At 39.1% G+C, this 24321-nt stretch overlaps 2 protein-coding genes across 3 annotated transcripts; one reads left to right on the plus strand and one right to left on the minus strand.

Moving 5' to 3' along the window:
* Positions 1-22: 22 nt before the first annotated feature.
* On the minus strand, positions 23-8023 carry zgc:110319 (uncharacterized protein LOC796111 homolog). Its single transcript, XM_017725487.2, has 8 exons — positions 7938-8023; positions 5890-5981; positions 5324-5459; positions 4851-4917; positions 4615-4723; positions 3233-3296; positions 2269-2443; positions 23-2118 (listed from the first exon to the last, which is right to left on the minus strand). The coding sequence occupies exons 1-8, from the start codon at positions 8003-8005 to the stop codon at positions 2047-2049; spliced, it is 783 nt and encodes a 260-aa protein (XP_017580976.1). The 5' UTR covers positions 8006-8023; the 3' UTR covers positions 23-2046.
* Positions 6774-24269, plus strand: si:dkey-228d14.5 (uncharacterized protein LOC796266 homolog). Of its 2 annotated transcripts, XM_017725508.2 has the most exons (8): positions 6774-7011; positions 8783-8972; positions 10102-10149; positions 10897-10968; positions 11056-11123; positions 11392-11522; positions 12883-13060; positions 21769-24269. In XM_017725508.2, the coding sequence occupies exons 2-8, from the start codon at positions 8908-8910 to the stop codon at positions 21954-21956; spliced, it is 750 nt and encodes a 249-aa protein (XP_017580997.1). In that variant the 5' UTR covers positions 6774-7011; positions 8783-8907; the 3' UTR covers positions 21957-24269. The 2 variants fall into 2 exon arrangements, with proteins under 2 accessions (XP_017580997.1, XP_017580989.1); XM_017725500.2 differs by lacking the exon at positions 6774-7011 and having other exon boundaries at positions 8669-8972.
* Positions 24270-24321: the final 52 nt, after the last annotated feature.

A 24321-nucleotide genomic window follows, 5' to 3' on the forward strand; every position in this document is an offset into this window, starting at 1 on the left:
TAAGAAAAGACACAAGCCAATGTGATTCTTAGACTGTATTTTATTTACACATTTTAAGTTGACATTACTTCTCAAAGAACTTTACAGTGAACAACTGCAGGGACACTGTTTGAAGGCTAGTACAATACATTTAACCATTTGTTTTTAGAAATATTTACTTAATCTAAATGTCTGTGCACAAAGAAATGAATTTGCTCATACAGACCAAAAGCTGAACATAATTCAATCTCAGTCCCTCTGAATTGTGCAATTTTGCTCTTTAACCTAAAAATCTGTGATCTATAGTGTAGATTAGAGACCTTAAACCAGTCCTCAGGGTCCACAGTTATGCTCTAACCCAGCTCCTAATGCACCTAAATCAGGTTTTCTGCATTTTCGAATGGTTTGGTTCAGATGTGGAGCTGAAATAAAGTAAAACATGGACTGGGGTTTGAGAACCACTGGTATAGACTTCAAACTGTATCAATTTGCTGTGTGCAACACAATTTCAAACCTCCCAAAGACAAGCATTCAAGTCGAGCTGTCTGGAAACTGTAAAGCTACATAAAAAAATGATCAGCACAATATTGCACACAAGCACTACAGTATACAGTTATGTCAATGATGTATATGTAACAGTATGCAAATTATATTGTGAAACCAACTTTGAACTCTATCTGATAAACCTTAATCATGTCATTTACAGTGGATTATTAAGGTGCTGCTGAATGAAAAGTTGGCTAGTGTGGCGGCATGTTTTCATTCCCATCTGGCAGAAGCACATCTGGTACCAATCAGTTGATCTCGGCCTTCAAGCAGTTTGTTAGTTATATGAGGAGGGCTCTTGCTTGGTTGAAATGAAATCTGCAAAAAGCTGTTGTAGCTGCAGGTTAAGTTGATCCCTGGTCTAGACACACAACACCACCAACCGCAAACATATTCAGACATGCTGCACTGTACATGACACTTTTCAACAGCCAAATGTTGTCATGTAAAAATGAATGGACAGAATTACAGCTAGGAACACGTTATTAAATATCTCTTTAAAAAGGTTTATATTTGATATGAAATGCACCATTCTTGAAAAAAAGTCAGTGGTGGGGATAGAAACATCATAGAAAGTTACTACATGAAATGGTTGCAAGCACATTGTGTGATGCCTGGGACACTGTTTTATTATATATTTTAAAAATAAATCTGATATATACAGGGCACTGTAAGACAAAATAGCGCCCAAAGAAACCTTTTTTTCCGCCAGATTTACTGCAATTTTATCACTAATAACTTTGTATACAAAAAGATGTGTATGTTTACTGGTCATTGTGGATAGCAAACAGAGTCGGTGGATTTGTGGTTCTGGTTCTTATCACCACCACTGAAAAGTAAACCAGTCAGAAAGACCCCCTAAACCCCAACTTTGTTTACATTTCTAGGTAAATTATGCTGACATTTTTGAGAGAAAGAAAAAAAAAAAAGGTGAACTTCCTCTTTAAAATATTTTTTTAGGACTTTATATTTTGTGTTTCCACACATAGCAATCAGGGAAATCTAAACAAATAAGCTGTTTCGTCATTGCTAGTCTATTTCAGTAGCCTAAAATAGAATGCAACGATTCATATGAGTAAATACAGATAAATGCTAAATAAAATATTTGCAACCTCAAGCTGGTATTTTCTAAGATATATAATTAGTTTAGCAAACAATTACATTAACTCAGGAAAGCTGGTTAACCTGTCCAACGTTAGTAATGGTTTAAAATTTAGTTCTTTCAGTTTTTTGCAGGGTGGTCTTATCAGCCTTACAATGCTATACTAGGTGCATAACATCCTAGAAGCATGGAAAAAAAAAATCTATTAATGTGTAAGTTGCAATATAGAAGAAACTTGAAACCTTTATAGAAGTCTGAATACGTTTGCAGCTTGTTGTAACTGGTTGTATGCTGTGTTATTATCTTGCTCTATATGCATGCTCAAAGTCTCTTACAATTCTCTGATGATACAACCGATATTTAAATATTCTACTGTATTATTCCATGGTGATCTGGAGACAACAGAATGACCCGTCATGCTATGAGTCTTTTAATTTCTGCTCCACTTCTGTGAACACTTTCATGTTGATTTCATCCACTTCATCTTCCACCTATCGAAGAAAACATTATGATATTGGAAAAATGAATATAAGCAACTGTGAATGGTAAACTGGCAAGTGTAGAAGTGAGGGCACATATAAGGGCACCTTTCCCTTTAAAAAAAAAGCCATTTAATTGCGCCCTCGGCAAATTACTCTTACTTGTTCCACATCGTCCACTTCTGGAATGTAGAACTGCAGCATGTTCTGAATGCCGTTTCTCAACGTAACTGTTGAACTGGGACATCCTGTGCAGGAGCCAACCAGCTTCAGCTTCACTGTGCCATCTTCAAAGCCCTTAAAGATGACATCACCTCCATCCTCCTGTACAGTGGGCCTAATAAGTAGAGAAGATGTCAAATATTGCTGGGATCATCCTTTACAGTCTATGGTACTGTCAGATCTAATCCTAAACAACGTATAATGTAAATAAAATCCGACAGCATGTATAATTGAGGACGAAATACACTGTTCCTAATTACAGAATCTGGCTTGATATTTGATTTCTAGTCAAAACGGGCATAACATTAGCTTTAAAAAGTCACAAAGCGATCTCAAAAATGAATCATTTATTTCACTACACTAAGAATGAGTCATCTGAACAAGATACTGTGCATCTGACATAATACTGACCTCCACACAATGTTATTACAAAAGGTCACAAGAGAACAATGTCAGGAAATTAACAAATGACACTTTTTTGTCCTGCGAGAGTCCTGTGTGCTTCATTCCTGCTGAGTGTCTTAATCATGTGATAAACTTTAACTGTCATGAACGCTAAATACTTGTTGCTTTGTTGCATCCCCACTCACAATATGTATCATATAAATCACAGTGCAAGAATGAGACCATCGTCTCATATTTATATTTCTTGTAAATATGCTGGGTTACAAAGAATATTCTTGGCTAAATAGCCATGCATCAGACTGCTATGTCAATGCTTAATGGCATTTATTTACTGCAACACAAAGCTCTCCTTAAAACTGAAAGCACTGTGCTTTAATAATGATAATAATAATAATAATAATAATAATAATAATAATAATAATAATTCAGCAATCAGGGCTATAAGCATGACATTTGCAAGTCCCTTCGGTGCAAAACCGTTTCAACATGAACAGAGTACCTGATTCTTGTGTCTAAAAGCTCTTTAATCATAGAGACAATGTCATCATCCTCTTCTGAAACACCTGTAACAAAAGAAAATACATACACACAAATGTCTACTGAGACTTAAAGGGGAATACCATTTTTTTTGTCTGTACATAAGTCAACCATTGAGGTGTAAACAGTCATTCAGAGTGATTTGACGTGAAAAGGTTAACTGTAGGGATACTTGGGCCCAATCCCATTTCACCCCTTGCCCCTACCACTTAGTCCTCAGCCCTGCGTTTTGCACGTTCATGTCTAGGGTTTTGGTGTCCGGATTTTTGTTGAGATAGAGGGGTAGGGTGAAGTGTTAGGGCTACATGGCCCTCCAAATGGGGATTTTTCAGAGGCTCACTTCAAATGGAGAGTTATGAGAAAAAAAGAAACCTGGCAATATAGCTGTGAGAGTGAACAAAGTAACCCACAAAAGTATTTTCTCTGTTAAAAATTATGATACTATTGTATTACATTAGTTTACTTTCCTTTCAATTTATTATGGTTGTTTTCTTCGTAACAAGCCTAAAAAAAAAAAAAGTATGTTAATAGTTAGCAGATTTTCTGGTTCCACCTTAAATACCCCAGTAGTATTGACGCCTGAAGCGCCAGAAAGTTACTGCTGCACCACTTAAGGTGGAACGGGAAAATTCGAACAAGAATAACTGAGCTCAGCTTCATATCATGAATGAATTAGCAGTAGCTGATAATAAATAATTGTCTTATACCCCCTCTTGCATATGTTACCCTAAATGTAACTAAAGCCCAGTAGCGAGGTTGCTAATCTTTTCCCTTCTCTCCGATCACTGAAAGCAGCTGTTAACGAAGCAGTGTTTTTTTATTTTATTTTTTTTTAGTATTGTCCCATTTCATAGGGCAAGATTTCAACCACTATCCTTTGTATCTCCGCTCCAAGGGGTTAGAGTGACACTCAAACAAGGAGTAGGGGCAAAAAGAAGAAATGGGATAAGGGTTAGAAAAGGGTTAGGGTTAAAGAGATATATATATATATATATACACATATACATACACACACACACAACGTCTAAACAATGTCATCCCAACTATTTCATATTTGTTTCTGTGAAGAAGCTTTTAGAGGCATTAAACTCTTCTGACGTCCAGTTCCTATTACCACCACTATGAACATTTTCTAGAGCAGAGTATTTCACATCAAACTGCTCTGAATGACTGTTTATTATTTAACAACTGAACTATGCAGAATTTAAAAAAAAAAAAAAAAGCAGAATAATTCCCCTTCAAGGAAGGAAAACAGATAATTGTCTAATTAAGGGGCATATTAATCATAAATGTAGCAACCCATCATTGCTTTGGCATGATGACAAGAAACAGAGCTATTCTCACTGTTCTCAGGATGCGTCACTCCAGTTGTGACAGGTTCTCCACTCTCAAAAAACTTAGTGATGACCTCAACTGCATTGTCTTTAATGTCCATCCACTCCACATCATCTATCTATAATCACAAATATTCAGTGTATTAGCCAAGTACCCATTTTCTACAATGAGATGGATCCACAATCAATACAACAAACATTTACTAAAAAAAAAAGAAAAGAAAAAAAAAAAAAACACTAAAACACCTTGGTCAGTGTGATGAAATCTGGGCCAAAAAACACACTTTTCACCCCTTCAACCTGAAAAAGATTCCTGTAGAAACAACAGAACAATGTTAATACTTCATGTAGTTTAGGTCTTATACCCCAGCTATCCATGTCTTAAAAGAGGACACTGAAAACTCAGCTCTTAACAATATTACACAAACACACATTCTGAGAGTACTGGATCGTTCTGCACTCAAGAGCCATCAAAAGAACAAGGACAAAATGACCGGGCTTGTATCTGAAAACACTGATAAGCTGTTCTGGCCCCCTGCCTACTGTGGCATGTTTTCTGTCTAGCATTAATCTCATAACTCAAGTGGCAAAAATGTGTTGATAAGCTTTTTAGATAAAGAGCTAAAATCAACAGGCAATCTAAATGACTTTTCTATTGTGACAGAGCCTAATAGAAACAGTAAAAAGAGAAGCACAAATTTACTTAGAAAAGTGCTTACTTTGCTAAAGATGAACACTCTGCAGAACTTGAAGTTGGGAAATCTAGAGTTCCTGTTCCCAGCACAGGCTTCCCAGGAAGAAACTTTAAACTCCTGGGGTTTGGTGTGTCTTGTGTCAAAATAGACAGACATCGTACTGCCAAGGAAAGGATATGTTGTCTTTAGAAATACACTAAGCTATAAAAATGAAAAGACAGAAATTAAAAGAAAGGAGGGGGGGGCTACAAAGGGGCCCCTAAAAAAGTATTTGGACATTTGCAGCATATTTCTGTCAAAATGGATTAAGTTAAGGAAAGAAAATGTCAAACCAAGTGGTATTTATTTTAAACAGACCATTCCAAGAGTGTAATTTTCTTTTTGCCAATGTATTCTTTCAAAGGGTGGACTTCAGGTATGGTCGGTATGATTTAGGCTTTCTCTATGCATATAATCAGTTTGATACTTTGTTATAAGAAACCTAACAACCATCAGTCAACAATCAATACAGTGGTTAAATGGTTAATGTGCCCAAGTACATTTTGGGGCCACTGTACAAACAAAGCAGGAAAGTTGCTCAAGTGTCTCACCTAAGATTTGTTTGTTCTCTGACTGCTGAAGTATTCTGTGCTTCTGGGCTAACCACAGGGAGTAGCACTGACTTCTGTCTTTCAGTGAAAACCTACAGAGAAAAGACATGTGTTACTTGTGTTATGCGTTTCAGGTATGCAGTCATAAATCTGTGTTTTTGCCATTGGATACAAAAACTAGACCATCTGCTCGAGCAGTTGATGACTGACATCTTAATACTTCAAGCCAAGTGTGTAAAATCATTCACTCATTAATTGGAGCATCAATTTTCTAAGGGCAGCTGTGGAAAACCCATTAAAATGGAATCACAAAGCAGCGCCAGCCTTTTTTGTTTTTCATGGTCAGCATATGCATTTTTCAATCATACCATATGTGCTGAAACTAGCATGTTCAAGAACAGAACAATGTGTCCTTTAAAGGCTGCTCTGCTGAGGATACTCTTAAAAAACGTCATTGAGAATTTTCTGTCCAACAACAAATAACCAAAATAACTGGATACACTTAAAATGTCCTTATCATCTGGCTACTTTATAGCCTGGACCAGCTTTATTCCATGTTCTCCACATCAGAAAAAAAAAAAAACACCCTTTTACAGCAGGCCCAGGAAGCACTCCATTCAGCACAGAGAGATAGATTAGGGATCAAAAGTGACACTTAAGGTTACAATAATCTGGAACACGTAAAATTCCTATTCCTCATATATTCCACAGCAGTCAGAATAATTATATTAAATTAATCCTAATTACCATCATTTGCACAATAAGGCACAAGCTTGACCTGCTAGTTCACTCATCCCAAGTAAATCTCATGCTCTGTGATGATTGCCTAACAGCAGCTAGTTTCTACCATATGGAGCAGCTAACTCTTCATATCACAATGGACTGCCTGTTACAGAAAGGAGTAAAATTGAAATAAGTTGCCATATTAGGAAACTGCTGTTCATGGGCTACTTGACGGATGCCTCCATTGACCAACCACAGTCCAACAACTCACCTGTCAGTGACAGAACAAGGTGGTTGAGATAAGAAGAGTAAAGAGTGTAAAGAGCTGGTAAGATGGTATGATGGAGGCAAAGGATCTGCTGGCTGAGTGTGGGTGGAGAAGAATATTAGGAAACTTGGGTGGGTCCAGAGGCAAGTGATGGTTTTATAAACACATAACCACTAGATTATTATGCAATGATTGTATAATTCCTTAAAAAAATAGGGAACTAATGGTTTACTGGATTCATTCATGTTTCGATTAATGTTTGGGGTATTTCATTTGCCAATCCTGTTTATTTGGTATAGTACATAGGTCCTATAAAACAGTGTGTTATAAACTGTAATTGTAATATGAAACTTGTGACTTTAAAACAGTGAAATAATGACAAACACCCTTGCAAAGGCATCGTTTTTATCTAAGTTTATCATTCAACCAGCAGAAATGGTAGTGGTTTTAGCTAATGTTATCATGTTGCAGGAAAAAAAATTAACAATATAATAATAAACAATTCAACGGCCCGTTAAACAAACAAGCTGGCAGTCAAACAAACAGCGCTTATGTGTCAGGTCAGCTAGCTAGCCAGTTAACACAACCTGACTAGTTACACATGCTCACGTCTTCACTTCTGCACAGTTCTGCAGTTAATAAGATAATGTCCAGATAATTAAATATTTAACTAGCCGGGTTAGTGATCCTAGCTAACCTGGGTTAGGCAGTTTTCAGTAAGTGGTCGTAAATCTAGTTACGGGCTTCTCTCGTGTGGGCGACGATAAAGGTCGCAGTCTAATGCAAGAATTAGTTAACGTCCCCAACACGAAGCTGAAGTTGGTTTACTATTCCTCAGCCTCTTGTTTGAATTCCCATCATACCTCAATTAATGCAGCCGTTATAACTACAATTCAACTGCTGCACCATTTTGCAGGGTAGTTGCTAACGTTAGCCGGCTAAGCTAAGTCTTAAAGTTGGTGCTCATTGACCAAAGTTAATGCACCTCTTTAGCTTATGTTACATCTCATAAGGCCAGATTATGAATGCTTCGAAAACCAGCAGTTTCAATACAAACCTAATCGGAGGCGAAGCAGCCTGGGAGCGTAAAACCCGCAGCAGATTCCATCTTACAGCCGCCGCCATTTCGTTTGTTTTGGAATTTAGGACCCAAATTCAGCCGACGTTTCCTCTCCTGAAAAGAGTATATATAGTTGTAAATCACGAACTAATGAAAAACCGGTGAATATTAGACATAAAACATTGAGAAAGGCTTAACAAAAATAGAGCTTTTAAAATATTAGTAGCACAAATCGAAATGGCATGTTCTGTTTTATTTTCATGGCATTTGATTAGTGGGCTATTCCAGAGGTCTTTAATAAATCGCTATTGAGGGGCACCTAATGGGTTGATTGATTGGTTTATTTTATTTGCCAGTTTATTAATAGATCAAATATAAAGTTAAATAAAATAGATTTGCTGTGTGGAGGAACTTTGAAGACCTCTGGTGCTTTTAGAATAGTTTATGAAATGATTTTTTAAAAATAAAAAAATAAAGGAATCCAAAAGGTTCTATGATTTCTCCTAATTCATACTAATCAAGGGTTTTCGGTAATAAAAGGAAAACCCACTTCACTAACATTACACTTCACTCTTTAACTTAGTGGACTGATGGCTGAACGTGCATAGACAGTAGGCCTAAGCAAACACTGAGATAAGGCCAGTGTTTGACCCAACCCAAAGTTCCTCAAGGCTTTCTGACAGGGCAAGCTGCTTCAAGGAGTGGTTAGAGGGGGCAGTCAGCCTTAAAGTTCTTAAAGCTGTCTTTGCACTGAAAAGGAAGAATGCAGTCTGGGTGGTGGAAGGCATGGCAAACCGGTAAAGTCTTCTCTTCTTCAGTGAAGTTTCCTCTTGCTTATTTAGGCGCTGAGGTGAAGAGAAACACAATGAAGTTGACCAAAGACCTGGCTGGTTAACATCTGTTTGAAACCTAAGACGACCACAGCAGCATCTCTTCTGAATCCTTCAAATATCTCTGCCCAAAAGACATGGGCTTCTGGATTATTTTACCCATCATACTCTGTGCTGTCTCTCTCATCGGGTGCTGGGCCGTGTAAGTTGAACTCTCATTTTCTTAGCGGTTAAGATAATATAGTGTTGGCCGGGTGTACAAATGATAGTCTGAGGTCCTCTGCCAACTGTGACCTACTGGACAAAATTTCTTTCTTAAGGTCAACTTTTCTTAATTTCAGCAGAAATGAAAGATTGGGGTAGTGAAGGATTACTGATTTGTAAGCTCTTTCTCATAAACCTCCAGTAGGAGAAAAGACAGACATAACATAAGCAGTTATCTTTAAGATGTTCTGGAGACAAATAAGAAAAGAATGAGGTGTCCTTGTACACAGACAGACTTTTGAAAGATTTCCAAGTGAGCATATGGAATTTACACCTTTCTTATGGAAATTAAACTACAAAAAAGAGTCATCTGTGGTAGAATATTTACATTGCCTGTCTTCCTTCAATAACTACAACAATCCTGAGTTAATGAGGCTGGTAGCAATTTTATGGATACAACTGTGGGAACAAGCAACCTACATGAAGTATAAGTAACGTCTGCTTTAAATGAGGGAGAGTTATTAAAAGCATTATGTTTCAGCATTTTTATTTTTCCTTTACATCTTGTTTTTTAAACCGCTGATAAATTTTGTTATTTGACAATGATAATGACATGTAAAAGAATGCAGTGTAACCAGCCCGGCGAGGAAAAAAAAAACACGTAAGTAATTTGGGTGTTGATGTCAAAGTAAGACATATGGCATGCTCTGCTGTACCCACTAAGCAAACAGACTCTATTATGGTAGATGAATACAGAGACAAGGCTTGCTTAGTGTTTGTTTTGTTGAATCTTAACTTTGCCTGGCCTGTTTTGTTTTGGCTTTAATCAAATGGCCTGATTTGTCTCTCCTTTCATTTTCAGTGGATAAGCTAATTTAGCTGAGTAGGCATCCACTAATTCTGTGCTAGTATATCCCACTGGTGAAAGGCTAATTGTCCAGCAGCTTATAACTCTGGATGTCTGACTCAATCACTATCAGCGAGTTCCGGGCTATACATTAAACCACTCACGTGATGCAGCTCAGTTGCTGTCGAGGGCTTAACCTACTGTAAATAACAATAGAGCTTAATAATAAATACATACCTTTTTGCAATCATACTTTGCTTTCTTGTCTTCGTTTCTTCAGGTATGGCCTTGCAATAAGCTTCCACCATGTCTGCCCACTCAGTAACTGGTATGGGATGATAATTATTTTCCTTATTGATAATTATTTCTCCTTATTCTCTCATTTTTGTATGGTTAATAAATTAAGATGGGTTTTGGATCTGTACAGTGGATCTGTACCAGTGTTACGTGTTAAGGATGTCATTGCAACAAGACGCAAAGCTTTAAAGCACTGAAGTACATAAACTGCATTTCTAAATTTTTACACAGCCTGAGACGTCAATCTTGTATAAAGAAAAGAAGATATGTAACAGCTATAGATACTCAGTCTCTACTGCAGATGCTTTGAAAACTACACATAAGAGTAGTGACAGGTATTTTTAAAATTTGTTGACTAAACTTGACTCAGGATCACAATGCTTTTTCCCTCCAGGTGATTTCTAAGTTACACATGGTATTAGGGGTCTTTGAGCTATCTGAGCGTTCAGTGACAGATGGGGTATGGAGAAAGGGTAAATGACAGAAGAAATTATTGCTTAATATTAATGTTTCTGTTGTTTAATATTAATGGTGCACTCTGACATAATCCAAACTCAGAAGGCAGTTTAGACACCAGTGAACATCATGGCGTTTTGAAGGACACCTACAGGAAAACAAGACTTTTGTCTCGTAAATGATGAGACATGACAAATCACGCTCAGTATGACCTGAGACTTAAACTAGCAAAGATAGAAAATAAGTAGATTTCAGGTTTATTTTAATGTAAAACACTTTTATTTATTTATTGATTGATTTATTTATTTCTCTTTCCTTCCAGGGAATACAGAAACTCATGTCTGACAAATGACACTAAGATTTGTTGTACAGTCAATAATGTACCCACCATAAGGTCAGCAAAACCATAATCATAATTTGCTTAGACTTCTTTGTTACAGCAGTTCTGAATGACCCATCATATCTTTTACTTACTTCACAGTTCAAGTGGAACCAATTTTCCAGAAAACTCCCTCTTTAGTGCTACAATCAATGCCGGTTCTTTTTTGTGTAAGTGGACCAACTGTTCCATGATTAGTCTTTCATGAAATCATTTTAGTCACAGTTTAATTTTTTTTCTACGTGATGTATGAAACAAATGTTATAACCAAGTCTAAAAACATGTAGATGCTACTTTTAACATAAGTGAAATGAGAGAATTGCTAACGCATCAGAATCTTAATCCGATTTATTAACCAGTCATTTTTTTATTTATTTAACCTGTGGCTAAGACAGTGGGAAACCTCTATTATACTCCATGTGCCCTCTCTTTCTGCAGTCCTGGTTTTCTGTATTTTCCATCATGCACATATCATGGACAAGAGCAGCGTCAACGCACTCCTCAGTAAATTTGCCATGGTTTTCGGTTGTGTCGCAGCCATTGGTGCATTTGTGGCTGGGAACTGCAATGTAAGTAAACACAGGTTAGCCAAAGTTTGTCCGTTTCACTCACCATTATGTAAAATTAAAACTTGCTTTAAGATTTTTATGATCAGCCATAATATTAAAACCACCTGCTTGTTTCTACACTCATTGTTCATTTTATCACTTTATACATTTACTATGTAGCTGCACTTTGCAGTTTTACAATTACAGGCTATAGTCCATCTGTTTCTCTTTGTACTTTGTCTGCCCCCTTTTACAGTAGCTCATCTGCTGCTGCACAGTTTGTGTTGGCCAGCCTCTAGTCCTTCATCAGTGGTCACAGGACGCTGCCCATAGGACGGATGGATATTTTTGGTTGGTGGACTATTCTCAGTCCAGCAGTGACGTTGGGGTGTTTAAAAACTCATACTGTGTCTGATTCACTGATGCACTGTACCAGCTCTGTGGTGGTCCTGTGGGAGTCCTGACCTAACCGTGTGAAAAGGGCCTACGAAGTATGCAGAGTAACAGACAGACTGCGGTCTGTAACTGTAGATCTACAAAATGCATCCCAGTGGAGCTGATAAAATGTACAAAGAGTGTAGAAATGGAGGTGTTTTTAATATTCTGGCTGAATGGTGCATAAAATTGTGATTATAATCTTATATTTCCACATTGATCAGGCAGCCTTGATCTGTATGAATGTTCTACATTCATTTGAATTGCTATTCCGTTCATGTGGAAATATACATACATACATACATACATACATCTCCTTAAAGACATTCCAAGGCTTTGGGGTAGATTTACTGAGGTGTTAAACTTGTTTTAAACATTGCAAAATAATTACCGCAAAGCTTTTGGATTATGAGTAATTCATTGCCCAAACAGAGTTAGGTCAGCAGTGCCCCACCCTGATCCTGAACGTTTACATTCTAGCATTTTCTAGAGCTTACACTGAAGCAATACTTAGTCCATCTAATCAAAGCATTCAGAAAAGCTAACAATTAAAGCTGTATCTGTTACTCAGCAGGGGCAGAGTTCTCTGGGCAGTTCTTGAGGTCAGTTCCTGGTTTCTTAAAAAGGCCTGTTAAGACTTAAAAATTCTTTATCTATTCAGCTCAATCTAAAATTATAAACAAAGGTGAGGCCACAAATGAAGTCTCCCTGAACAGGTTTGGTTGGGCACTGACTGTGTCAAAAGTTATGTGAGAGTGGATTGCAGTGAGTAAATACGGTGCTGTGATCTTGTATACAATAATAAGTGAACGTGTGTGATTTGTTCAGTTCCATTGCCAACATTACCAGCTGCGTACGATGGAGTATTCACATCAATCACCAAATCAAATCCAAAGAATAATGCTTAAACTGAAGAGATGACTGAGCTCTTGTGTTCTTCTCTTAGCCTGCAGAGCTGGTGTTGCTGCATTACCTCGGTGCTGCTCTGAGCTTTGTGTGTGTGTGCTTCTACACCAGTCTGCTGACCTCCCTGACCAGTAGGTGTGCCCTCACCGGACTGGAGCACTTCCTCTACCCAATACGCATCATCTTCACTAGCATCCAGGTGCTAGTGACCATCTTTTGTATCCTTTCAGCATTTAGCATTATGCAATGCTGATAACATGTATTCACCGTTCAGCATGTACAACGTCTCAATTAATCTGTTTGCTTCTGGCAAGGACAGTGAGTTTGGCTGATTTATAGTGTAAATATACAACCCCTGGCAAAAATTATGGAATCACTACTCTTAGAGGAAAATCTTTCAATGGTTTAATTTTGTAGAAAAAAATGTATAGAGACATACCACAAAACTTTTTTTTCTTTGCTTCAAAATTCCAATCGGCACAGTGGTGCGGTGGGTAGCGCTGTCGCCTCACAGCAAGGAGGGCCGGGTGACCAGGGTCCTCTCTCTGTGGAGTTTGCATGTTCTTCCCGTGTCTGTGTGGGTTTCCTCAGGGTTCTCCGGTTTCCTCCCACAGTCGAAAGACATACAGTCAGGCCAGTTGGACATGTTACATTGCCACTAGGTGTGAGTGTGTGTGTGTGATTGTGTATGTCTGTCTGCCCTGCGATAGACTGGCAACCTGTCCAGGGTGTATCCTGCCTTTCGCCCAATGACCGCTGGGATAGGCTCCAGCACCCCCCGCGACCCTGACGGAGAAGCGGCTTGGAAAATGAATGGATGAAAGAAATCTTTCAATTGTTTAATTTTGTAGAAAAAAGTTCATCACAGAGAGAGGCCACAATTTTTTTTTCCAAAATTCCAACCTTCTGGCATTAAGAAAACAATAAAAAAAAAATAAATATAATTGTTGTAGTCAGTCACAATTGTGCTTGTAAATCAAGTAGAGGAAAAAAATATGGAATCACTAAATTCTGAGGAAAATATTATTGAATCATGAGAAAAACATTGCACCATTAGTCACACCACCTCAGCTTGAATTCTCTGAGGCATAGATTTAACTGATGACAAACAGTATTCTTCATCAATCCGTATCCAACTGTCTGTCATTGCTGTTGCCAGATCAGCTTGGCAGATGGAGCCTTGTCATTGACCATTTTCTTCAATTCCCACCAGAGATTTTCAACTGGATTGAGATCTGGACTATTTGCAGGCCATGCCATTGACATTATATGTCTTTCTTGAAGGAAAGTTTTCACATCCTTTGCCCTGTGGCAAGATGCATTATCATCTTGAAAAATTAAGCCATCATCACCAAACATCCTTTCAGCTGATGGAATCAGAAAAGTGTCCGAAATTTCAATGTAGACTTTGGCATTTATTGAAGATGTAATGACTGTCATCTCTCCCGTGCCTTTACCTGACATGCAGCCCCATATCATCAACGACTGTGGAAATTTACATGTTTTCTTCAGGCAGTCATCTTTTTATTTTATTATTTTATTTTATTCTATTGGACCAGCACCAAACAAGAGTTCCAGCATCATCACCTTGCCCAGTGCAGATTCGCAATTCATCACTGAAGATTACTTTCATCCAGTCATCCACAGGCCATGATTGCTTTACCTTAGCCCACTGTAACCTTGTTCTTTTCTGTTTACGTGTTAATGATGGCTTTCGTTTGGCTTTTCTGGATGTAAATCCCATTTCTTTTAGGCGATTTCTTACAGTTTGGTCAGAGACATTGACTGTTTCCACCCCTTTGTTTCTCATTTGTTTTGTTGTGCATTTTCTGTTTTCAAGACATTGTTTAGGTTTTCTATCTTGATGCGTTGATGTTTTCCTTGTCTAACTGTGTGCTTCCCTTTTACAACCTTCCCATCTTGTTTGTACTTGGTCCAGATTTTAGACACAGCTGACTGGGAACATCCAACATCTTTTGCAACATTCTGTGATGATTTACCTTCTTTAAGAAGTTTTATAATTCTCTCCTTTGTTTCTACTGACATCTCTCGTGTTGGAGCCATGATTCATGTCAATCCACTTTGTGCAACAGCTCTCCAAGGTGTGAGGTTTTTTTTTAACTGAAGACTAATTACCAGATTTAGTCTGATGCAGGTCTTTGTTTTAGAACTGCAAATTACAGAGCGATTCCATAGTATTTTCCTCAGAATTTAGTGATTCCATATTTCTTTCCTCTACTTGATCTACAAACACAATTGTGACTGACTACAACAATTATATTTCTTTCTTTTTTTTTTTTGTTTTCTTAATGCCAGAAGGTTGGAATTTTGAAAAAAAATGTGGCATGTCTCTGTGAATTAACTTTTTTCTAGAAAATTAAACAATTGAAAGATTTTCTTCCAAGAGTGGTGATGCCATCATTTTTGCCATGGGTTATACACTATATTTCCAAAAGTATTCACTCACCCTTTCAAATCATTTAATTCAGGTGTTCCATTCACTTCCACGGCCAGAGGTGTATAAAACCAAGTATCAGACTGCTTCTACAAACGTTTGTGAAGGATTGGGTCGCTCTCAGGAGCTCAGTGAATTCCAGCATGGTACCGTGATAGGATGCAACCTGTGCAACGAGCCCAGTCATGATTGCACAGTCAACTGACAGTGGTATTATAACAAAGTGGAAGTGATTGGGAACAAAAGCAACTCAGCCACAAAGTGGTAGGCCACATAAAATGACAGCGCGAGGTCATCGGATGCCGATGCTCATAGTGACTAGAGGTCGCCAACTTTCTACAGAGTCAATCGCTACAGACCTCCAAACTTCATGTGGCCTTCAGATTAGCTCAAGGACAGTGTAGAGAGCTTCATGGAATGAGTTTCCATGGCCGAGCAGCTGCATCCAAGCCTTACATCACCAAGAGCAATGCAAAGCGTCTAATGCAGTGATGTAAAGCGCTGCCACCGGACTCTAGAGCAGTAGAGACGTGTTCTTTGGAGTGAAGAATCACACTTCTCCATCTGGCAATTGGATGAGAACAGTAACCCTCTGACTGCATTGTACCAAGTGTAAAGTTTGGTGGAGGGGGGATTATGGTATGGGGTTGTTTTTTCCAGAGTTGGGCTGGCCTCTTAGTTCCAGTGAAAGGAACTCTTAATGCTTCAGCAAACCAAGAGATTTTGGACAATTTCATGCTCCCAACTTTGTGAGAACATTGTTGGGACATCCCCTTCCTGTTCTAACATGACTGTGCACCAGTGCACAAAGCAAGGTCTATAAAGACATGGATGGGCGAGTTTGATGTCAAAGAACTTGATTGGCCTGCACAGTCCTGACCTCAACCCGATAGAACACCTTTGGGATGAAATAGAGTAGAGACTGCGAGACAGGCCTTCTCGTCGATCAATGTCTGATGTCACAGATGCACTTCTGGAAGAATGGTCAAAAATTCCCATAAACACACTCCTAAACCTTGTGGAAAGCCTTCCCAGAAAGTTTAAGCTGTTAAGGCTGCAAAAGGTGGGCTGACATCATATTAAACCCTATGGATTAGGAATAGGATGTCACTCAAGTTCATATGCGTGTGAAGGCAGATGAGCGAATACTTTTGGAAATAAAGTGTATGTCGATGTTACCAATAGAAAAGGTCCACAATTACTCTGAAAAAAACTTTTTACATTAACTGCAATTACAAGAATGTTTTTTCCTTCTCCTGTAAAATTATATACACACACACACACACACACACACAGAGACTGGCCACTTCAGTATACCTCATTGTGTCTACACTCATTGTCCATTTTATCAGATTCACTTACCATATAGGTGCTCACTGTAGTTCCACAAAAGTCCACTTGTTTCTTTGTATACTTTATGAGCCTCCTTTTATCTTCTTATTTGGTTCATTCTCAGCACTGCTGTGGTGTGTTAGTGTGTGTTATGCTAATTTGACACAACAGTGCTGTTGGCTGGTGTGTGTATGTACAGTGCTGTGAAAAAGTACTTTTCACATCACTGTGAAGAAATTCTGGCCCATTCTTTTTTGCAGAATTGTTTTAATTTAGCTACATTGGCTGTTTTTTTTAGCATAACCCAGCCATTAGGGGTGTACTTTGTGTACTTCTGGTGCCGGTCCCAAGCCCGGATAAACGGTGAGGGTTGCGTCAGGAAGGGCATCCGGCGTAAAACTTGTGCCAAAACTATCATGCGGATCACAAATATGATTGCCATACCGGATCGGTTGAGGCCCGGGTTAACAACAACCGCCTCCGGTGCTGTTGACCAGCAGGGTGCCGGTGGAAATTGGACTTCTGTAGGTCGAAGACCATCAAAGAGGAGAGGAGGAAGAGGGGTTAGAATGCAGCGAGAGAGAAGGAAAGGCAGGAGTGTGGAGGTTAGAGTAGGGACTCTGAACATAGGGACAATGACTGGTAAAGGCAGAGAGCTTGCAGATATGATGGAGAGAAGGAAGGTAGATATTCTGTGTGTCCAGGAGACCAGATGGAATGGAAGTAAGGCCAGGAACATTGGAGGTGGATTCAAACTGTTCTATCATGGTGTAGAGAGGAAGAGAAATGGAGTAGGGATAATCCTAAAGGAACAGCTTGGGAAAAGTGTTCTGGATGTAAAGAGAGTGTCAGACAGGATCATGAGCCTGAAGTTGGCGGTTGATGGTGTGATTTTGAATGTGGTCAGTTCATATGAACCACAGGTTCGTTGTCAGTTAGAGGAGAAAGAGGAATTTTGGAGTAAGATGGATAAAGTGGTAGATGGTGTCCCTAGAGAGGAGAGATTGGTGATTGGTGCAGACTTCAATGGACATGTCGGTGAAGGAAACAGAGGGGATGAAGAGGTGCTGGGTATGTATGGTGTGAAAGACAGAAATGCGGAAGGTCAGATGGTTGTAGATTTTGCAAAGAGAATGGAAATGGCTGTGATGAACACGTATTTTCAGAAGAGGGAAGAACACAGGGTGACATACAAGAGTGAAGGGAGGTCCACACAGGTGGATTATATCCTTAGCAGGAGATGCCACCTAAAGGAGATTGGAGATTGTAAAGTGGTACCAGGGGAAAGTGTAGCAAGGCAGCATAGGGTGGTTGTCTGTAGAATGAGATTAGAAACAAAGAAGAGGAAGAGAGTGAAGACAGAGCCAAAGATTAGATGGTGGAAGCTGAAGGAGGAGGATGGTTGCAGGCAGTTCAGGGAAAAATTGCAACAGGCCCTTGGGGGCAGTGAGGAGCTACCTGGGGACTGGGAAAAAAGGTGGTGAGAGAAACTGGCAAGAATGTGTTGGGTGTTTCGTCTGGTCAGAGGAAAGAAGACAAGGAAAGTTGGTGGTGGAATGAGGAATGAGGCTAGTCGCATAGCAAAAAGAATGGTGGCAAAGGCAAAGGCTCAGGCCGATGATGAGCTGTATGCGAGGCTGGACAGTAAAGAAGGAGTAAAGGACTTGTATCGTTTGGCTAAACAGAGAGATAGAGCTGGAAAGGATGTACAGCAGGTTAGGCTGATAAAGGATAGAGAGGGAAATGTACTAGTGAGTGAACAGAGAGTGTTGAGTAGATGGAAGGAGTACTTTGAAGAACTAATGAATGAGGAAAACGAGAGAGAGAGGAGGACAATGGGGGGAGAGATAGTGGATCAGGAAGTGCAGAGAATTAGTAAGGTGGAAATGAGGGCAGCTTTAAAAAGGATGAAGAATGGAAAGGCAGTTGGTCCAGATGACATACCTGTGGAAGTATGGAGATGTTTAGGAGAGAAGGCAGTGGACTTTTTAACCAGGTTGTTTAACAAAATCCTGGAGAGTGAGAGGATGCCTGATGAGTGAAGAAGTAGTGTACTGGTCCCCATTTTTAAGAACAAGGATGATGTGCAGAGCTGCAGTAACTACAGAGGTATAAAGTTGATGAGCCACACCATGAAGGTATGGGAAAGAGTTGTTGAAGCAAGGCTAAGGTGAGAGGTTCAGATCAGTGAGCAGCAGTTTGGTTTCATGCCCAGAAAGAGTACCACAGATGCAATTTTTGCATTGAGAGTGTTGGTAGAGAAGTACAGAGAAGGTCAGAAGGAGCTACATTGTGTCTTTGTGGATCTAGAGAAGGCATATGATAGGGTGCCAAGACAGGAACTGTGGTACTGTATGAGGAAGTCAGGTGTAGCTGAAAAGTATGTTAGGGTGGTGCAGGACATGTATGAGGATAGTGAGACAGTGGTGAGGTGTGCAGTTGGAGTGACAAATGGTTTCAAGGTGAAGGTAGGGTTACATCAGGGATCAGCTTTGAGCCTCTTCTTGTTTGCAGTGGTGATGGACAGGTTGACAGATGAGGTCAGGCAGGAGGCTCCATGCACCATGATGACATTGTAATCTGTGGTGAGAGTAGAGAGCAGGTGGAAGAGAATCTGGAGAGGTGGAGGTTTGCACTGGAGAGGAGAGGAATGAAGGTCAGTAGAGATAAGACGGAATACATGTGTGTGAATGAGAGGGAGGCAGGTGGAAAGGTGAAGATGCAAGGACTAGAGGTCATAAAGGTGGATGACTTCAAATATCTTGGGTCAACCATCCAGAGCAATGGACAGTGCAAAAAAGAGGTGAGGAAGAGGGTGCAGGCAGGATGGAGTGGGTGGAGAAGGATGTTGGGGCTGATGTGTGACAGAAGGATAGCAGCAAGAGTGAAAGGGAAGGTTTACAAGACAGTAGTGCGTCAAGCTATGATGTATGGTTTGGAGACTGTGGCTCTGTCTAAAAGACAGGAGGCTGAGCTGGAGGTGGCAGAGATGAAGATGCTAAGATTTTCGTTGGGAGTGACAAGGCTGGACAAGATTAGAAATGAGCAGATCAGAGGGACAGTGAAGGTGGAGCAGTTTGGAGATAAAGCCAGAGAGGAAAGGTTGAGATGGTTTGGACATGTGTTGAGGAGGAATAGTGGATATATTGGGCAAAGAATGTTGGAGATGGAGCTGCCGGGTAGAAGGAGAAGAGGTAGACCTCAGAGAAGGTTTATGGATGTAGTGAAGGTGGACATGGAGATGGTTGGTGTGAAAGTAGAGGAGGCAATGGATAGGGCAAGATGGAGGCAGATGATCCGCTGTGGCGACCCCTAAAGGGAGCAGCCGAAAGAAGAAGAAGGCTGTTTTTTTTAGCATGACCTGCCCATTTAAGGTCTTGCCACAGCAACTTAATGTGTTTCAAGTCAGGACGTTGTCTTTATTTCTTCTGAGCCATTCAGAGGTGTACTTCCTTGTGTGCTTCGGATCAATGTCCTGCTGCATTTCCCAACTGTGCCTGAGCTTTAGGTGATGAACTGATAGCTGGACATTCTCCTTCAGGTTTTTCTGATAGAGAACGGAAGTAGAAGTTGCCCAGGTCCTGCATAAGCAAATCAGCCCCAGACCATCACACTACTACCACCATGTTTGACTGTTGTATGATGTTCTTAGGGAGGAATGCAGTGTTAGCTTCATGCCAGATGTAATGGGACACGTCTTCCAAAAAGTTCCACCTTTGAAATATCAGTCCACAGAATATTATCGCAAAAGTCTTGGGGGGCATCTAGATATTTCTGGCAAAGGCAAGACAAGCCTTTGTGTGTTTTTGGTCAGCAGTGGTTTGTGCCTTGCAACTCTCCCATGGATGCTATTGTTGCCATGTGTCTTTCTTTTTTCAATCTTAAATTTCCAAATTTGGTATGTCTTTGCCTGGCACCAACAGTCATGTCATGGTCAAAATCACAGATTACGTTTTTCCCCATTCTGATGTTTGATGTGAACGTTACTTGGAGCTGCTGGCCTGTATATGCATGATTTTATGCACTGTACTGCTGTCACACAATTGGCTGATTAGATAATTGCTTGATCATGTAGATGTACAGCGGTTCTTACATGTGTGTATATACACTCACCAGACACTTTACTAGGTACACCTTGCTAGTACCCCCTTTTGCCTTCAGAACTGCCTTAAATCTTCATGGCATACTTTCAACAAGGTGTTGGAAACATTCCTCAGAGATGTTGGTTGGTTATTTGTTAGTTACTGTTGCCTTTCTACTATCTCAAACCAGTCTGCCCATTCTCCTCTGACCTCTCACATCAACAAGGCATTTTTGTCCACACAACTGCTGCTCACTGGATATTTTCTCTTTTTTGGACCATTCTCTGTAAATCCTAGAGATGGTTGTGTGTGAAAATCCCAGTAGATCAGCAGTTTCTGAAATATCCAGACCAGCCTGTCTGGCACCAACAACCATGCCACGTTCAAAGTCACAGATTAGCTGATTAGCTATTTGTGTTAACAAGCAATTGAACAGGTGTACCTAATAAAGTGGCTGGTAAGTGTGTGTATGTGTGTGTGTATGTATATATAATATACACATACATGTTGGTTTACAAACACAGTAAAATGAATAAAATACACATTTCTCAGTAGCTCAGCTAAACATGATAGTTTTCTGAAACAGAGAAAAGAATCAGATATTGGTTTGAAATATTAGGCAAATCTAAACATTTTTCTGATGCTGATATTTTTAAAAAAATGATCTACCAATACTGATAAGATTCATATCTTGTACTGCATCCATAAGATTATGTTAAAAAATGCTCTAAAGTGAACTTAATCAAATATGCCATTATCTGCCAATGTTAGTGCACACTTTCTATAGTGCACTTTTTCTTATTTATGTGCTGAGTTTAACATATAGGAAAAAAATAAAATATTACATATTAAATGTGCCATTTTTGCACAGGCCACATTTAATGTTTATTTTTCTCCCAATATGTTAAATCCAGCAAGTAAACAGCAATTATGCATTAAAAATGTAAAGAAGTGTGCTGTCTGTAGAGGATGTGTTATTTTCACTTCACAAAACGTCACTTGATCAGGGGTGCCTACTATATATATAATTCCTTATTCCTTAACCTCCACTTGTCAGACTGTATCTTCTTTGTCCAAAAGGACTACTACTACAAGCACATCTCTGCCATCTTTGAGTGGACACTCAGTGTGAACCTGGAGCTCTTTGAACTCAGCTACGTTGCAGAGTTTTACTTTTTCTCCTCAGCGATGCTCTCAGTACTTCTTGCAGTGAGAGATGAAGAGAAGCCCCTCATTTTGTCCTGATGACTGGCATTACATCCAACTTAGATTATTTATTTTGTCTTTACCTTTATGGATGACCTCTGCACCGTCATATTTTCCCTTTATACATATCATCTTTTCAGTTACACCTGAACATAATGTCTCCTTAGCAGGGTTGGACAAAACACAAAGTAATGATGGCCAAATACTGAATACACTATAATAAATGTATTTAGTAACATATTCTGGTACAGTACATTAAAAAATACCATATTCAGAATACATTTGCAATACATCTACAGTACATCTTGGTAAGCTACAATTTGCAGTTTCCCCCGTTAATGCATTTAATAAAAATATGCTTATCATTTTAAAAGAAGTTTTCTTTCACCATCTGCCTCCATCCACTGCTGCTCACACAATCCTTCCAGCAGGAGTCCAGTACAACACCAATGAGTGTGTTTACATGCACTCAATAATCAGATCTGGATTTCTGCAGTTATCTAATTATTAAAAATGGTCAACGTAAACAGCATACTCCAATTTCTTAGTTCAGAGTAAAGTCTAGCGATCTGATTAAGAAATCCAATAAAGAGAGCTGGACTGTAGCTCAGTAATCAGATTTCTCAGTGCACCTAAACTCTTAGTCTGATTTCTTTTGGATTTCTCAGTCTGCGCATGGGCGAAACAGACAGTGGTACTGGAAATAAGCAGAAAATCATTTTTTCATTATAATTTTAAGTTTACATTATGTTTGCGTCATATCTTTTTGTGTGAATTTGTTAAATGGTTGCAAAGCAGAAAATTACTGCCTGACTCATGTTGACCCAGAGTTTACACATCATCTGATAACTCAAATGCATGTAAACACATTGATTGGATTACTGACAAAATCTGATTTTCTGCAGTTATCAGATTATTAAAAGCATGTAAACACACTCAATGCTAAACTTACAAGCATGTTTGCTACATGCAGTGTGCTGATTTTAACAGTACAGTTACAGTAACTAAATGTGTTTGTTTTGTAAGCATACTCCTACAACTGTAAAATTTGTAAAAAGTAAATGTATTCTGAATGTGGCCTTTACTAAGTGTAACTTGGGCTGAACACATTCAATTTCTGTATCCTGAATATGTATTCCTCATACTTCTATTCCGTTACATCCCAACTCTGCTCTGCTGATATTTATGATGAATACTGGAGATGATCAGCGAAGACTACCAGTAAACCAGAGCCTCAAGCATGCAGGCATGTTTTTGGAATTTTATAGATTTTAGAAATACCACCTTTGTCCTTCATTGGAAATGCAAAACCTCCAGCATTTCTGCTCATCAGTGCAGGGCATTTATGCTCAGGGGGTGCCCTGTAATATTAACTAAATTGTAATCTAATCACAAAATACCTCAAACACTGGAAATCTGATGGTCTGAGAAGTACACTATGTAGATTTTATACATGGGACTTTTATGGTGGGAAGGACAAAGAGAAGAATGTTGCACTTGAGAAACTTGACCTCACATGGACCGATTTTGTTATGAAAATCCTCATATCAGCCAGTTTTGTGGTTTAACTTCCATTCAGATTGTGAATGTCCTGTTCCTGTTTCAATACACTTGAGATTTCAATACAGGTGATAACCGTTTCTCAATTCTAATGGCAGAGAAAGCACCAAACCCTCATCCAGACGACATTAGAATTAATTAGTACTAACAATTACTTTGCATGCTGCACTTTGGTCTTGTTTTACCACCACTTTTTTGTTTTTAAAGAAATGGTTATATGCTTCAAGATAATGGTGAACACTTGTTTACAGGCTCAGGCTAGTACTCATTTTACCTGAAGGTCTCTAGAGATTATTAAGCTCTGAAGCGTGCAGAGATCTTTACTATTGTGGGTTCAATTCAAACAAAACTTGATTTACACTATTAAAACAAATTATTAAACTGAACTTCAGGCTTGTTTTTATAGAAATGTGTGTGGTTTTAGGCCAAGATACTAAGCCAAGTTTTCATTACTACAGTAACACAGGATTTTAACACCAAACTACATGCATTTGTAACAACTCTCTCTAAGAACTAGCCATTAGGCTGTTTTGCCATTTCAGCTATACCTGTCTAGAGCTTTCAAGACAAAAGTCTCATGACAGGTCTATGTGGTTTCACAACATACAAATTCTTAGCATGTTCCAAGACAGGTGTGGTTCACTTGCAGCTTGGAACCAAAACTGATAACCTGTCAACAACGTGTGTTTAACTGAGCCCATGCCATTATTTATCTGTATGTATGTATTTTGAAACCTATTATACTGATTGAAGGCTAAACATCAATAATAAACACCAGCCAACTCTCACAAATACACATTTTCTAAGCTGCTTATTCTTCTGGGTTGCCGGAGATAAGGGGGTC

This window comes from Pygocentrus nattereri, chromosome 5, assembly GCF_015220715.1.
Source record: "Pygocentrus nattereri isolate fPygNat1 chromosome 5, fPygNat1.pri, whole genome shotgun sequence".
In the NCBI taxonomy this organism is placed as follows: Eukaryota; Metazoa; Chordata; class Actinopteri; order Characiformes; family Serrasalmidae; genus Pygocentrus; species Pygocentrus nattereri.

Excerpts from the sequence above, each read along its gene's own strand:
- zgc:110319 (XM_017725487.2), bottom strand. The coding sequence starts at position 8,005 with ATGGCGGCGGCTGTAAGATGGAATCTGCTGCGGGTTTTACGCTCCCAG. Across the intron at positions 4,724-4,850 it reads ATTTCATCACACTGACCAAG|ATAGATGATGTGGAGTGGAT; the intron begins GTGTTTTAGTGT and ends TTGTGATTATAG. Across the intron at positions 3,297-4,614 it reads AGTGACGCATCCTGAGAACA|GTGTTTCAGAAGAGGATGAT; the intron begins GTGAGAATAGCT and ends CTTTTGTTACAG.
- si:dkey-228d14.5 (XM_017725508.2), top strand. The coding sequence starts at position 8,908 with ATGGGCTTCTGGATTATTTTACCCATCATACTCTGTGCTGTCTCTCTC. Across the intron at positions 10,150-10,896 it reads GTCTGCCCACTCAGTAACTG|GGAATACAGAAACTCATGTC; the intron begins GTATGGGATGAT and ends CTTTCCTTCCAG. Across the intron at positions 11,124-11,391 it reads CAATGCCGGTTCTTTTTTGT|TCCTGGTTTTCTGTATTTTC; the intron begins GTAAGTGGACCA and ends CTCTTTCTGCAG.